This window comes from Bombus flavifrons, chromosome 16 (genome assembly GCF_040668555.2).
Source record: "Bombus flavifrons isolate JBK064 chromosome 16, iyBomFlav1_principal, whole genome shotgun sequence".
Lineage (NCBI taxonomy): Eukaryota > Metazoa > Arthropoda > Insecta > Hymenoptera > Apidae > Bombus > Bombus flavifrons.
In genome coordinates, this window is record NC_138457.1 from 2358016 (window position 1) to 2372627 (window position 14612).

General features: G+C 36.1%; 4 protein-coding genes across 8 annotated transcripts; 2 read left to right on the plus strand and 2 right to left on the minus strand.

Annotated features, from left to right (window-relative positions):
- Positions 1 to 46: 46 nt before the first annotated feature.
- On the plus strand, positions 47 to 2809 carry LOC138188378 (protein I'm not dead yet). Its single transcript, XM_069130100.1, has 8 exons — positions 47 to 199; positions 611 to 991; positions 1060 to 1118; positions 1309 to 1648; positions 1726 to 1868; positions 1984 to 2078; positions 2171 to 2454; positions 2531 to 2809. The coding sequence occupies exons 1-8, from the start codon at positions 47 to 49 to the stop codon at positions 2807 to 2809; spliced, it is 1734 nt and encodes a 577-aa protein (XP_068986201.1).
- On the minus strand, positions 1760 to 5086 carry Pa1 (PTIP binding protein Pa1). 2 transcript variants are annotated; one of them, XR_011175358.1, is made up of 4 exons: positions 4115 to 5086; positions 3862 to 4022; positions 3154 to 3433; positions 1760 to 2883 (listed from the first exon to the last, which is right to left on the minus strand). XR_011175358.1 is itself a non-coding variant. In XM_069129587.1 (3 exons), exons 1-3 carry the CDS (start codon positions 4181 to 4183, stop codon positions 3208 to 3210), a joined length of 456 nt encoding a protein of 151 aa, XP_068985688.1. In that variant the 5' UTR covers positions 4184 to 5086; the 3' UTR covers positions 3082 to 3207. The 2 variants fall into 2 exon arrangements, 1 of the variants encoding a protein (XP_068985688.1); XM_069129587.1 differs by lacking the exon at positions 1760 to 2883 and having other exon boundaries at positions 3082 to 3433.
- Positions 5087 to 5104: 18 nt separating this feature from the next.
- LOC138188090 (gustatory receptor for sugar taste 43a) lies at positions 5105 to 8210 on the plus strand. 4 transcript variants are annotated; one of them, XM_069129564.1, is made up of 7 exons: positions 5107 to 5929; positions 6149 to 6365; positions 6448 to 6793; positions 6981 to 7073; positions 7155 to 7429; positions 7503 to 7661; positions 7771 to 8210. In XM_069129564.1, exons 1-7 carry the CDS (start codon positions 5754 to 5756, stop codon positions 7816 to 7818), a joined length of 1314 nt encoding a protein of 437 aa, XP_068985665.1. In that variant the 5' UTR covers positions 5107 to 5753; the 3' UTR covers positions 7819 to 8210. The 4 variants fall into 4 exon arrangements, with proteins under 4 accessions (XP_068985662.1, XP_068985665.1, XP_068985663.1 ...); XM_069129565.1 differs by having other exon boundaries at positions 5109 to 5929; positions 6984 to 7073; XM_069129561.1 differs by having other exon boundaries at positions 5105 to 5929; positions 7503 to 8210.
- Positions 7853 to 14441, minus strand: LOC138188075 (phosphatidylinositol-3,5-bisphosphate 3-phosphatase MTMR4). The gene is made up of 15 exons (XM_069129507.1): positions 13943 to 14441; positions 12814 to 13164; positions 12550 to 12736; positions 12293 to 12471; positions 11972 to 12173; positions 11697 to 11887; positions 11384 to 11579; positions 11116 to 11301; positions 10853 to 11017; positions 10425 to 10675; positions 10029 to 10271; positions 9514 to 9811; positions 9294 to 9395; positions 8968 to 9152; positions 7853 to 8820 (listed from the first exon to the last, which is right to left on the minus strand). The coding sequence occupies exons 1-15, from the start codon at positions 13996 to 13998 to the stop codon at positions 8511 to 8513; spliced, it is 3102 nt and encodes a 1033-aa protein (XP_068985608.1). The 5' UTR covers positions 13999 to 14441; the 3' UTR covers positions 7853 to 8510.
- Positions 14442 to 14612: the final 171 nt, after the last annotated feature.

Genomic DNA, 14612 nt, shown 5'->3' on the forward strand with positions numbered 1-14612 from the left:
GATATCAAATTTGCTCTGGAAGAAACGATAAAAAGGATAGAGAAATATGGCGACGAGATCAACTGGGCAAGAAGAAATGTTATCAATACAAGAAAAGTTAATCCTCACTGGACAGTTTATCAAGATATACTGGAAAATATTGTTTGCTATAACCTGGGCTTTGATACTGATTCCACCTCTGCTCGCTTATAATTATCCGGTATCAGACTTGATAATATCTAAATTAGTAGTATAGTACACACACACGCGCGCGCGCGCACACACACACCCACACACACACACACACGCCGGCACTCGTTTCAAATATGACACAATTAATTATTAATTATATATTACATGTACAATTAAAAATGAAAAAAAGAAAAAAAACACACTTGAGCATACAACAATTTTATGATCATTAGTTTACTTATTCTATAAATTTGTTTAACAAAATATTGTCATTATGTTTAAAACGCTTCAAAACAAAATAGTTAAAATATTGCTTAAAAATATTTCTGTTTTAAAATTAAGATCTTCGAGTTGCGTAACACATATGAAGCAAGCGTGCGATTTTTATGTATCTACAACAGAATATGATGATAGAATATTCGTTTCATCATATTTGTAGGAAACTAGATGCGCCTACACTGTATTAGTGATGGCTGGATATTGGATCTCTGAATGTTTCCCCATGGCGGTTACCTCGTTGATTCCACTGGTGTTATTCCCAATATTTGGAATATTAAGCACAGCAGATACTTGTGCTTGTTACATGAACGACACTATAATGGTGTTCATAGGAGGTTTGGTTCTTGCTGTCGCAATTGAACACAGTAATCTACATCTACGAATCGCCCTTGGGGTGATGAGAACGGTTGGCTGTACTCATGGAAAACTACTTGGCGGTCTTTGTGTTGTAACTACTTTCATATCCATGTGGGTTTCAAATACTGCAGCAACTGCCATGATGGTGCCGATCATATTTGCGGTTTTGAATGAATTAGAACAGGTGCGATATCTAATTTTGTTCTCTTCTCTTTTTAATTCTCTTCTTGTTACTTATCATGTTCTTTTCAGGCTGGACTCTGTCACGTCTTCGAGGAGATACCGATTCCTCCAGGATCAACGGACCCACCGTAAGATATGGAACGAAATAATATGAAAGATAAACAAAACATGAGTAAGGAGGGAATTAGAGAATGAATAAGCATTAGAGACGGGAGCAAGGGAGGGAAGAAGGAAAGAACAAAAAAGGAAAAAGGAAAGAAAGAAAGAAAGAAAGAAAGGAAGAAAGAAAGAAAGAAAGCAAAGAAGGAGATAACAATTTTCTGATTCTAACATTACACATTATAGGGAACGGAAACCGACCAAGATAACGAAAGCTTATTTAATGGCCGCAGCGTACTGTTCAACTTTCGGAGGTACAGGAACGCTCGTAGGCACTGGAACTAATCTCACTTTCAAGGGTATTTTTGAAAGCACATTTCCTGAATCCGAGGGCATTAGTTTCACGCAGTGGATGATGGCACAAATGCCACAAATGATTATTAATGCCTTTTTAACGTGGCTTTACCTTCAGCTAATGTTCATGGGTTTATTTAGACCCCATAGCAAAGATGCACAGGTAGCGAATATTGGAACCGAAGGAGAAACGATTACTAATCAAGTAATACGAATAGTTGTAAATTCCCTACACGATATACTTTCATTCATTTATCGAATCTGTTTAAAAACTGTTTAAAGGTGATACAAGAAAGATACAAAGAACTAGGTGGCATTACGTTTCACGAGGCAGCAGTTTCCGTCCTTTTTATTACCTGTATATTTTTATGGTTATTCCGAAAACCAGGCTTCATACGAGGATGGTCTGAAGCAATAACAGAAATGTTAAATATTTGTTTACATACGGTTCATTCATCTCTCATAATGAAAAAAGAATTCGCGCACGTATAAATACATATTCACTGTGCACCTTTACTCATCTATGAATTTCATTGACAGAGATGTTCGAGATTCAACGCCTGTCATATTCATATCTATCATGATGTTTTTCATTCCGAAAGATTTGGATTTTCTTCGTAGCTACAACAAAGACCGTGAGTATAAAAGAGGCAATTATGTATGGGCAATAGTTCTTCTATATAATGCAACTTATCTGTTTATCTATACATTATTTTTGCTTTTGTAGCCGGTGAGAGACCCGTCAAATCTTCAGAAGGTTTGGTCACATGGGACGTGATCCAAAGAAAGATGCCTTGGAGTTTAATGTTCCTTTTGGGCGGTGGATTCGCGATATCCAGAGGCAGCATTGCTTCCGGTTTGGCAAAAAAGGTCGGTGAGACGTTGGTGCCGCTACGATACTTGCCCCCTGTATTGATCATGCTGTTTGTTTGTTTGTTTATTGGCACTATTACGGAGTTCACTTCCAATGTCGGTATCGCAAACATTACTTTACCAGTCGTTGCACAAATGGTAAAAGATTACATAAACATTATAATGCTATTCAATAATCTATCCTCAGCTTGTTAATAATCACTTTATTGTACAGTGTGTTGCAATGGAGATGCATCCCATATATTTAATGGTACCAGCAGCTATATCGTGTTCTTACTCTTTTCGATTACCAGTTGGTACACCCCCAAATGCAATCATATCAATCGTCGGACAAATTCCAACCAAATGGCTAATGATAGGAGGTTGCGGTCCTTCTGTATTCGCTCTCATAGTAAATGTTACTTGCTTTGCTGTATGGGGTACTTTAATTTATGATATCAAAGGATTTCCAGACTGGGCTAAAAGCAATCACCCAGCCAAAGGAAACCCATGAAATCGTATATTTCATTCTGTCTTTTCTCTCAGTTCTCTTATACTTGTAACATATATCGTGTTTCGTTCATTTCTCTGTTAAATAAATGTACACTGATTAATTGTGTCTAATTGCCAAATTAAAATATTCTTCATAATTGAACATAATACACTCTGTGTGACATATGACACAGTATATACACGAATATGTATATAATTAAATAATAATTGCCCGAAATACAATCACCGATCTATATAATTTCGATTAGTAAACCAATTAGATTTTGACTACTATTCATGTATCAAAATTTAATATAAACTTTATTATAAATATAATTTATAAATATATATATATAACATTTATACCGCAATGCATCAATGTAACGATTACGTTGGCTGCATCTTTAATACGGATGATTATTACGTTGGCTGCATCTTTGATACAGATGATTCAATCTTTTTTGGACTCGAATTAATTTCTTGCTGTTCTAATCTACGATGTCGTAACATAGTTGATAGTACACCGTTAAAACTTGCAGTCTTCTTCTTAGCACTTCCTTTTGGAGTGCTTTCTCCAGTTCTACGAACCGGTAATCTCGGCGACGACATCTCATCCATAAAATCAAAGTCTGACTTTTCTTCTGTCCTAAACAAAAATACAAATGGAATTGATACAATGGAACAAAAATAAGGTATGATATGACAAGCTGTGTACTAGAATTATATGACAAACAGTGACTCGTTAAAGTATTCGAGTACAGAAACTTTTTACGAATATATTACGCACAGTATATAAAACATTTTGACATTTCATTAGCACTATAACGAGAAACAAGTATCATAATTATATTAATAAAATTTGTAATCAATCTGAAAATGTAATAGAAATTATAAATTATGAATGTATACTGTGAAAAGATCTGAAATAGTCAATTATTTTTAGTATAATCAAGAGACAATCTGGTATCTCATATTATAGCTGAACTTCATTATCTCCTTAAGTGTTGAAATACTTTTGTGAGACACGGTGCATCAATCTCAACATTTAAAATTAAAATGTGGGATAGTAGATACTTGTACTCCTGCGAGCCATTATCTTGCTGCCGATTGCTTGAAGGAACAGGTGATGGACCTCTTCTACCTGGACACTTCCAGTCGAGTTCCAAAGCTCTGTTATTGGCTTCGAGGGCTTCGATCAATGTTAATATATCGTCAGGTTTCAAAGTCCATTCGTTCTAAATGAGCACGAAGGTAAAAGGAAAAGGGAGAGAGCTGAACGAACTGGATAAAGAACATTCTATTAGTCCTTCCTCCATCTTTTACTCACTTTTCCATCCATTTCGTATTTCTCGTCGTCTGAACATTCTATCGACCAATCTTCTTCGTTGCGCTCCATCTTTTATCACCTCCAAGTTATATAAAAATCTCAATGAAATAATTAATATAAATCGAAGTAAGACATGTAGGATCGGGTTAAGAAAAATTCAACACATAACCTCGAACGAAATTATTCGGCTAACATCAGTAGCCATGCCAGTCGTAATAACAAAATTTAGTTACCGATAACGTCGCTAGTTGTCGCTATTGATCAATGTGTAAATTCAAAATTTCGTATGCGTAATTGCAAAAATGAAATCAAATCAACATAGTCGTCGTATATATACGTATACAAAATATATGATATTATAAATAGACAATAAGTATACTACTTTCTATTTGAAATAATCAATTAACTCCAATTCGTCCTTTCAAAGCTCCAGAACTTAACAATGGTTAATTTTGATACATTTCATGTTTGTCTAAATAATGTAGACATTTGTGAAAGGATAAGAAATATGACATGATTAAACGATAGAGAAGTAGATTGACAAATACGATACGGCGAAAGACCGAGTATTGAATATTATCGGCACGAATGTTCTTTCCCACGATTTTCATATCATGCTAAATCATATCACAATACCATGATACGAATGTTTGTTTAGCGCAACATGCTACCTTTATTCGTGTAAAGAAAGGAATATGTATGTACTTTGATCAAATGAAACTTCCACCGAATTTGTTTATTCCAGGTGATCTTATTTTCTTTTCGGCTATTCGTATTACATGATCCTTTATCTCAGGCCTTCTTCATACTATAAGAACGACTGTTCCTCCCGTTTGTTCATACATGTTTATCAATTTTCGATTGATCAAATTTAATAAAAATGATCATATACGCAAAACATATAACAAACTTAAAACTTTAATTAAAAAGTCTCTCTTTCTCCCTTTCTCCTTCTTTCTCAGTGTGCTCGCGCAAACTGTCCAATAACTAAATATGTATATGTTATGTCTATAAACATCTGTTGGTTGCGGACGCTCGCGCCCAACATTACCATTAAGCGTTCAACGAAGAAACGTGTTATTTCTCGGCAAAGTCAATATCGAAATATCAACGATAACTACCTGCCAACAATTTGACAAGAATGAATGAATAGTCGAGACTAGTACTTGATATAATCCCCTTTAAACGATTGTAAAAATCTGAGAAAGAGAGAGATTGTGCCGCATTAAATAGTAATAAAGTGTTATTTTCTTCTTTACTCGCAACATGTTTAAAACCATTTGGCATTTGTTTCTACGAGACAGGTGTAGTGTAACATAGCTGCTGTACCGTGCTGTACTGCTTTTTTCTATCTCTGATTGATATTTGTCCTTTCTAATAATTCTAATATTCAAGGAGCTAAATGGAAATATGTGTATAATAGAACAGCAATATTTATTATTTCATTTTGGTGATAGAAAATAATTTCAGTGAATCGATGTTGAAACATGTGTGATATTGAAATGTGAGGAAGAAGACCAAAAGCTTGTTTCTGCATTTGATCGATTACGCATGGAAAGGACAACGGAATAGAAATAGATCGAATCTTTTCTTCAAATACAATACAGCTAAATTAGAAAATCGATTGAAAAATTTGAAGATGGAGTTAAAGCGGATAGAGAAAAAACGAAAAGCTTCGTACGATGGCAATCTTCGTCGAGCGATGTTTCCGATATATTATCTTGGTAAATTGTGTGGTGTGGTTCCAGTAAGATTTTACGTGCACGCTTCTGAAGGATGTCAGGCTCGTTTAAATATCATAGACCTCGTCTATAGGTAAAAAAGAACGATGAATGAAATAAATGAATATAAAAAAAAAATCATAGTGTACAAGACCTTTTCGATTCAGAATAATCCATTAAATATATACTGATAAAGTTTCCTCCTGATGTACTCTGTATAAATTGAGAAATCCTTTGATAACATGAAAACGTTTGTTTCTACTGGGAATATTTGAATAGAATTAAGTAACAATGCACGTTGTGCGTTTCGTAGTTTGTGCGTACTGATACTACTGCTCGGTGCGGAAATTTGGGGCCTATGGCGAGATCTGAAAGACGGCTGGGAGCACAGTACCAGACTGAAATCTCGGACAGCGGTGATCGCGACATGCAGCGATGTGCTTGGAGTAATGAGCTTAACGGTCGTTTGTATCGTTGGCTCCCCTTTCCGATGGAAATCCCTGCAACTTGTGATAAACAAATTAATCGAGGTAAAGAGTCATTTTACAAATTTGTTTACAATTCCATCAACGATCGAAATGATAGTAAAGCGTTTTCGCATTTTCATTTCAGGTAGATAGAAAAATCGGTGTATCGTCTGCAAAGAAAGCTCGAAGGTTCACGATTTGTTTAACGATATGTAGCCTCGTCTATCTCTGGTTCAATTCGATTTTAGACTTTTATTCATGGAGTCGCAAAGCAAAAAACCAAACATTTACTGACAAAGGTCCTATTAACTATGCACCTCTATACGTAATGTACACCGTGATCATTTCGGCAGAAATCCAGTATAGCGTGGCAACGTATAATATAGGACAAAGATTATTTCGCTTGAACAGTAGCCTGAAAAGTATGTTGGATACAAATAATAGTAACAACGACGATACGATCGGCTATTTTCGAAAATTTTCCGAAACAGGTAAATAAAATAAGTGGGAAACGTAGAATAATATTTTTTCATATGAGCCTTCGTTTTCGAAAATGTAAATATTTGAACGAATATTTACAAAGTTTTCTGTATGTACTTTCCCCTAATAACCTATGCTGATTCTTTCATTTTGTCGACCAATACAACCGGAACGATATATATATTTGCTTAACCTAAGCAGCTAACGACATTGGAGGCAAGAAAGGATGGAACATTACACCAAAACGGCAACTCGTATTAGGCAGCTATAGATTGTCACGGAAGATGGATGGTAAGTTTGCTAAATAATTAATGAAAACTGATCGGTAGAAGAATACGTTAATTCGACTTCACCTATCGTGATTATTTACAGAAAACAAAACCTACGTAAACAGTATATCTGAATTGATAATGGTTCATTCTTTACTTTGCGACACAGTATCCCTCATAAATACTGCTTTCGGTGTCGTACTACTAGCCGTCACTATATCCTGTCTATTACATCTAATCATCACGCCGTATTTCTTGATCGTGCAAGCTAATGAAAAACACGAATGGATATTTCTAGTCGTACAAGCTGGATGGTGTATCATTCACATAAGCAGAATGCTGATAATCGTTCAACCTAGCTATTCCACAGTCGAAGAGGTAAAAGATGAGAGAAAGCAAAGTGGAGAAGGAAGAAGGGAAAAACGATAGTTTAAAACTATTTCGGTTTCAGGGAAAAAGAACGGCAACTCTCGTTAGTCAGTTACTTTCTTGTTGTTTTGAAACAGACGCCCGACGAGAATTGGAAATATTTTCGCTTCAGTTGTTGCATCGACCTTTGGAGTTCTCAGCATGCGGACTCTTTACCTTGGACAGAAACTTAATAACGTCGGTAAGAATTCTTGATTACTCGTATGAAAAGCAAATGCATTTAAGCAATACGTAAAACATATATTATTATATTTATATTGATTGTGTGCATGTACGCACATATGATTTAGATCGCGGGAGTTATAACAACGTATCTCGTTATCCTGGTACAATACTGAGCAAGAGAGGAAGAGTGATAGAGAGACAATCGCATATTACGATAATGACATTTAATATACCAATTCTCGTAAACAGCGGTAATATACAAATACAAGTTACTCGTATCGTAATCCAACTACTAATAATAACGAGTTGTTCCATCGATCGAACGATCGACGTTTAATTAAGAGCGCACCTCGTACGGTGTCTAGAACTAGACGTCAGTCACAGCCTATCCAAAATATTCCTCGGCCTCGTCTTGCTGTATCTCTGAGAAGGGAATAAGATCGCCTAAAAACGGGAAACTTGAATAGTCTCGTTTGAAGAAGCCAGGTATCTCCTCGTTGAATCAACTTATACGCCTATGTATACATATGATTGTATAAGACAAATACAACCTATCGTATACTGACTCATTTTCTTTCACTTTGTCCGATGCACTCTATGCACTCTTTTTCGTACAAATTACTCTAGCAATAAATATTGGATCGCTCCAAATATCTAACTGTGTGATGGTTGGCTATCGGCTCGCGCGCGACCTATACGTCTGCTTGTAACACACATTGTACAGACATAAATGATAAACGTGTGAACGTGTATCGCAGCTGACTTATCGTATTATGGATACACTTTCTGCATTGTTGAAAACCAAACAGTAACCAGATTGCTGCGAATGTTACTTCCTCGAGGTTCCTCGCTCGCGCGAGAGTGTTCAATTTACCGTGGCTGCTGTAACCGGAGGTTGCGCTTTCTGATGCGCAGCCTGCAGCAAATTATCGCAGCAACTATCTTTCGTCAGGTTCAAACCTTTCGATCTTTGACAAGTCATCAAGTTCTCAGAATTTAACTCCGCATCGTTTTCTCCTTTGTTTTGATGACGAGCATTACACTGACAGGGACTTGTGTGCCGATGAAGTCGAGAGAAACACTCGCTACAAACTCTCACGGGATTATACAGTTGTTCGCTGGGTAGTGGTGTCGAATTCTCGGAACAATCCGCACAGAAGATCTTACCGCAGCATCTGCGATAGATGAGCAAATAACTCATTGTAAAATTATATTCTTGTATTCATTCTACATTGAACTGTATTATATAACTAGTTTATCCAAAGATATTACTAAACAGTGATTACGACATTACAAATGCCACTGCCCTGTGTGCCGCGTACCTGCAATGATGCTTACGTCGTCCCAGCCAAAATTCCGTATCGCATCCCATGCATCGACTTACCGCGTGATCGGGTACCCAGAGAATAGGGGCAGGACCCAATTCTTCCACTGCTTCCCAAGACATGTCTGAAGGTAATGATTCTCCATGGTCGCCGGTACTTCCAACTGAATCTGGTAACGATCCCTGAAACAAAAAATCATATTCAATCGACTTCCTTTATTTTCTGATATTTTACTTCTGATATTTTCTTTCTTCTTTTTTTTCTATCTTTCTTCTTTCTTTTGTTTTGATTACTTTGTGTGGAATAATTTGTAATCAACTCACAATATCATCAACACGATCGATCTCTGCATTATGATTACAAACTTGCTTGATCAGAGCCATTCTCGTCGTATGTAATTCCTTCCTTAACGCTTCCTCTTTCAACTGAAAAATAATAAAAAAAAAGAAAGAAAGAAAAGAAAAAGAAGGGAAATAACATCATAATCTTCCAGTTCCAAACATCTCTTCCTTATTATTATGCCCAATTGATCGAAATTAGTACCTTATGTTCCACGATAATCTGTTGTACACGCATCTGAACGTCACAATGTATAAGGGGAAGACCATCGACATCGTCCAATCTATCAGGGTTATCTGGTACCGTATCTTGATAAGTTGGAGAAGCTGGACAAACGCTACTAGGTGTTCTCGATATCAGCGGTATGCTGGTATCACTAACGTCACTACCCTCGTTATGGTTGTGATTGTAATTTCGACTGCAAGAGCAACCGATTCGACTGGTCGCGCTGCTCTCGATCCATGGAGATACTATGTCCGGTGACGAATTTTTCTCCATTTTGCTGCTTGAAAAAAAAAAAGAAACTTGTGTTGTTTCGTTCGATCCGAATTCAAATTATCGACTCTATTTTTACATTTTGAATTTCGGACTCAAACTCGGGATCAAGTAAATATGTGTAACAATTAACTTATCCGTTATCTAGTTAATTAGCTTATTACGTTTGCATTTAATTACTTGTACCGTAGTATGTACGACAATACGTATGTAATGGTACTTACGTTTCTTTATCAATCGCCTCGAGTACAGAATCGTTACTCGGTATTAGTGTGTCCGTTGAACTGTCTACCGATGGATTTACTGGCGAGTCGTTCAAAGTTTGCGTCGTCGTTGTGTAACTTTTCGCTTTGTCCTGATTCTCTGTTATGTTTTTCTCTATTGTGTCACTAATAATACAATTCTCTGTGCAATTGTGTTTTCCTTTCTCGCCTGTTTCCGTATCGAGCGTTAACGAGTCAAATTTCCTGTCATTATATACAATAAATGATATAACATTTTTTTGGTTCTCGATTCATGAACACAAAGTATTCACGAATAACACAAACTAAACAAAATAACGTATTAAACTTATTTTCACATTGGACTTGTTTCATCAAAGATTAAATTGAAATAATTACTTCTCTACTGAAGCGCTTGGATCACTGAGTCGACGATGAAGATAGGCCGCATGATCGGGAGTGTGCATAAGATCACCGTATGAGCGAGTTTTAGTCATTTGTCCCTGTGGTTCTTCGTTCTCACCACCTTCGATATCTATCATCGTTACTCTTTGTTTATCGTCTCTGATACCGAGAGGAGATTCCATAGAACCTAAATATACTTCGGACCATAAAACAAGGTCGCGTACATTACAACTTGGCCATAATACCTAAAATATACAAAAATTATTCTAAACATACTAAATGGTTGAAATGAAAAGCAATATGTTGCTTATTATATAATAAAACTTATGCGAGAACAACGTATAGCAATTGCTGTACAGAACTGACCGAACGACTAGTGACGACTTTATTACGGCTGGTATATATGATAAAAAATATCTTACTTGATTCTTTAACGGAGAGTACAAATGATTTATGAAAGAGCTGGAATTGAGGAAACGCCAAACTGAAAATGTACGCTCCCGTATTCTTAACTGAAACCTTTCTTGCCTCGTGTTGCAGAGAAATGTGCCAAAAAGTTGTGAATATGTATGCTGTGCAAGTTTCACCTAAAATCAATCAAAAGTGTGCCAGCTTTAGTAGATTAGCCTTCCGATAATCGGCCAACTCAATCTACTTGATTTTTTCAAAATTTCTAACTACTTACAAGGTACGCAGGAGACATTTGAAAACTGCATTTGAATTGTAAAATTAACTGATGTACACAGTCAAGCCATTGCAAAAATACTGGGCATCGCTCGTTCGGATCTTCGCAGCCAACAGTTTGCCCACAACGATCCGCGAATTTGTGTCCAAAGTCTAACCATTCTCTCTCACATAAAACTTGGAATCCCTAACAACGATCAAGTGGAATAACGAAACGATTATCAATTGCAAATAACAAACAAGAAACGAGAAAAGTACCTTTGGCATACCTCCATAGTTCGATAATAAGGATCGAGAAGGATCTGCGCTAAAGCGACTATCTGTGGTGTTCTATCCCAGCCGTCGCTACAATGCACCAATACTGGCCGGCCGTCTCTTTCTATCGCCGACGCTACAGTCACCGCAGCACGTAATAATCCAGACATATGTTGTAACCATCGTGTCCCTTCCAGAAGACTGAGCCAACTGTATATTATGAAAGAAGATTAGAAAAGTTTTAGATCGTTTCACTTCCAATCGTAATAATAGCGTAACAATATTGTTTCAATATGAAAAAATGAAGAAAACAAATAGAATATTTACTTAGGTTGATCCGCCTCCGAGGCACAGAGTTGTCTCACCGCGTGAAAACTCTTTCGTATCGAGTGAATATTTGGTAAATTCATAAATTGTATGTCACAACTAGGATAATATTCGGGACACTCACATCCACCACCACGAGCTCTATTCGCCACAGCGGTTGTATATGATCTAGCATCCACGATTAAGACTTTCTGCAAACAACATATGCTAATTCGTTAAGGATCACCAGTTTCAAATATTTATATAATTGGAACCTTTTTTGATTTGATGCTCACTTTTGTTCTATTTGACGTGACACTATCATCGGTAGTATCGGGATAGATAATAGATGAATCCATCATCGTCGATTCACCTTTATCATAGGAACATGCATCTGAGAGGGCCTTTAAAAGATGTTCGTCATCTGGACTTCGCCATCCGAGCCATCCAACTTCTGGCTGACTGCTTCGTGCTATTACTGCGCCATTATTCACGTGCCTTCGAAATTATGAAAGACGAGAATGTGACATACTATAATAAGATGCATAATAGGGATGCTTCTCGTTTTATATATCAACATAAATACTTCTTTCCTTCTTATTTCTTTTTTTTTATACCTCCAAACAACGGCAGGGATTCGTCGAAAACTCCTAAATTTTGCCACAATCTCAAGTCTGTCATCAGGAATGCAAGAAGGAACCAGAAGCAATGGTGGATAGGATGGGCATATGCGATAATCTTTATTGATTTGACTTATGCGCCATGTACCATGCAAATTAAATTTTAGTCGTTCCACCTAAGAAAAAAAAGTAAAGAGATTAAATTATATTTAAATTGTGTCTTATCTACATGTATTTACTTACAAGTTACTTACTTCTGAATTAAAGGTAGCATTATACGATATGTTATCTTTCCCTAATTTGGTATTATCTTTGCCTTCCTCGATAGACCAAGCATAATATGCAAAAGCAAATATATCTTCTATACTCTTTCGTGGGTAAGTCACCTTATGTAATCGTTTAAACCATTCCAAACAATGTTCGTTTGTGGCAAAGACACAACTGAAATCATTAAGTTGTTTTCAATATCAAAATGATAGGAATGCTATAAGTTTCAACAAAGTACAAAAATTTCATACCTCAGTGAACGAGCATCCTTGCAACCAATATGCAGGAAAAAAATCTCTTTAACTTCTAGCTGTTCTATTAAACCCAGTGGAATATTGTAACATGCTTGACTTAATTGTAGATAGAGTCTATAATTAGAAAGAGCCAACACTCCATCCGACGTACGTCCAAGTGCTACAATGGATTCCCCGCTCAAAGGTGTAAATGGAACTGTAAGTGTCTGATCCTCGCATTCGAAATGCGTATGCTTTGGAAATAATTCCGAAGCATGTAAATGACAGATGGATTGCAAACTTGTTGGCTCTTCAGAACTCTCCATCTCCTCTCTATGTGACACATCATATACAAACTTCAGTCTCCTTCTTGAACATGAAAAGTTCTAATTGCGGGCTATATCTTTCTCACGTAGTTTATAGACATAATGTGGAATTTAATTACTCCAATTTGTCACAGATATATACTAGTTCTAGTTATTTACTAGCATATATTAAAATATGCGTTTGGCCTGTTTGTTTCAATACGTTCAAGTAATCACAAATATACGTTATCAAAAATTTATAAACAGTCGCAGTATCATATATTATAACGATTGATAAGTATATGATCGTTTGAGCTATGGATAAACAGAAAATTCGTTAAACTTATTTGAAATAACACGATGCATCTATAAACGAAACATCGACGTAACATAAGCGATAGGATTTTCGTTTATTATCGCTTATCGATTTGTGTAATTTTGGGACATTACCATATGCAGAAATATCTTGATAAAAATATCTTGGAACAAATATATACAAATTACAAAAAAAGTGTTCCATCTTCATGAGATGAAAATGTTAATTTGTATTTACCTAGATATCAAGAAATTTATATGATAAATATAAAAAATCTATCGAGACAGTAAAATCGTTTAAATCGACATATGCATATTCGTCAACTGTCGAAGGTTGATAACACTATACAACCGATTTAATTGCATACAATTACCAAACTAAATAAATTTGTATCTATAAGAAGGTGCTAAGAAAACGTTGAAGGATAAGAGAAACAATTTCAACTAAAACGGTCGAAAATTGTTCGTGTTGTTTTTTCTAGAGAGCCGTAATAAACGAAAGGTTTACAACAACAACGATGTCTCACCTTGAATTGCGAAGTTTCTCCGCGATGGACGATATCCAACCGTTCTGATACTTCATACAAAATCCATGAACAGTCGTTTACACAAGGAGTACAATGTGGACATTACTCAATTAAGAGAGAGCGAGAAAGAGAAAGAGATAGAAAAAGAACATTTCCCCGTGTAGGAAAAAATATAACGATTTCGACGTCAAACTTGGAAGTATCTAAGTATTTCAGATTTGTTTTTAGCAGGTACGTAGATAGCTTACGGTATAAACGATTCCGCTAGATTTATGCCAGCTCAACCCAAACGCGATCACTTTTCGTTACGGCAATTCAGGGGAATGGCCAGCATCACAGGGAGCGATCTCCATTAATTGGATTGTTTGCTTCTCTTCTCTTTTTTCCTTTTCTTCTTTCTCTTTTTTTTTTTTTTTTATTTTTTAATTAAATTAAACTTGTAATGTCACGAAGGATTCAATTTCAGATTATTCTTTCTGAAAAATACTCGTTCTACTCAATGTGAAAGTTACATTGACAGATTAGTCCATATACAAATCAAGCCGTTTTTCCATTGTTCGATATGCTTCCTAGTGTCTATTTTCAACGAAGCTGTGTTTTTTCAAAGCCGTTACATCATTGGTCGAAACGGCGTGAGAAAATATTTTCCACTTTTCAAGATCAATAACAC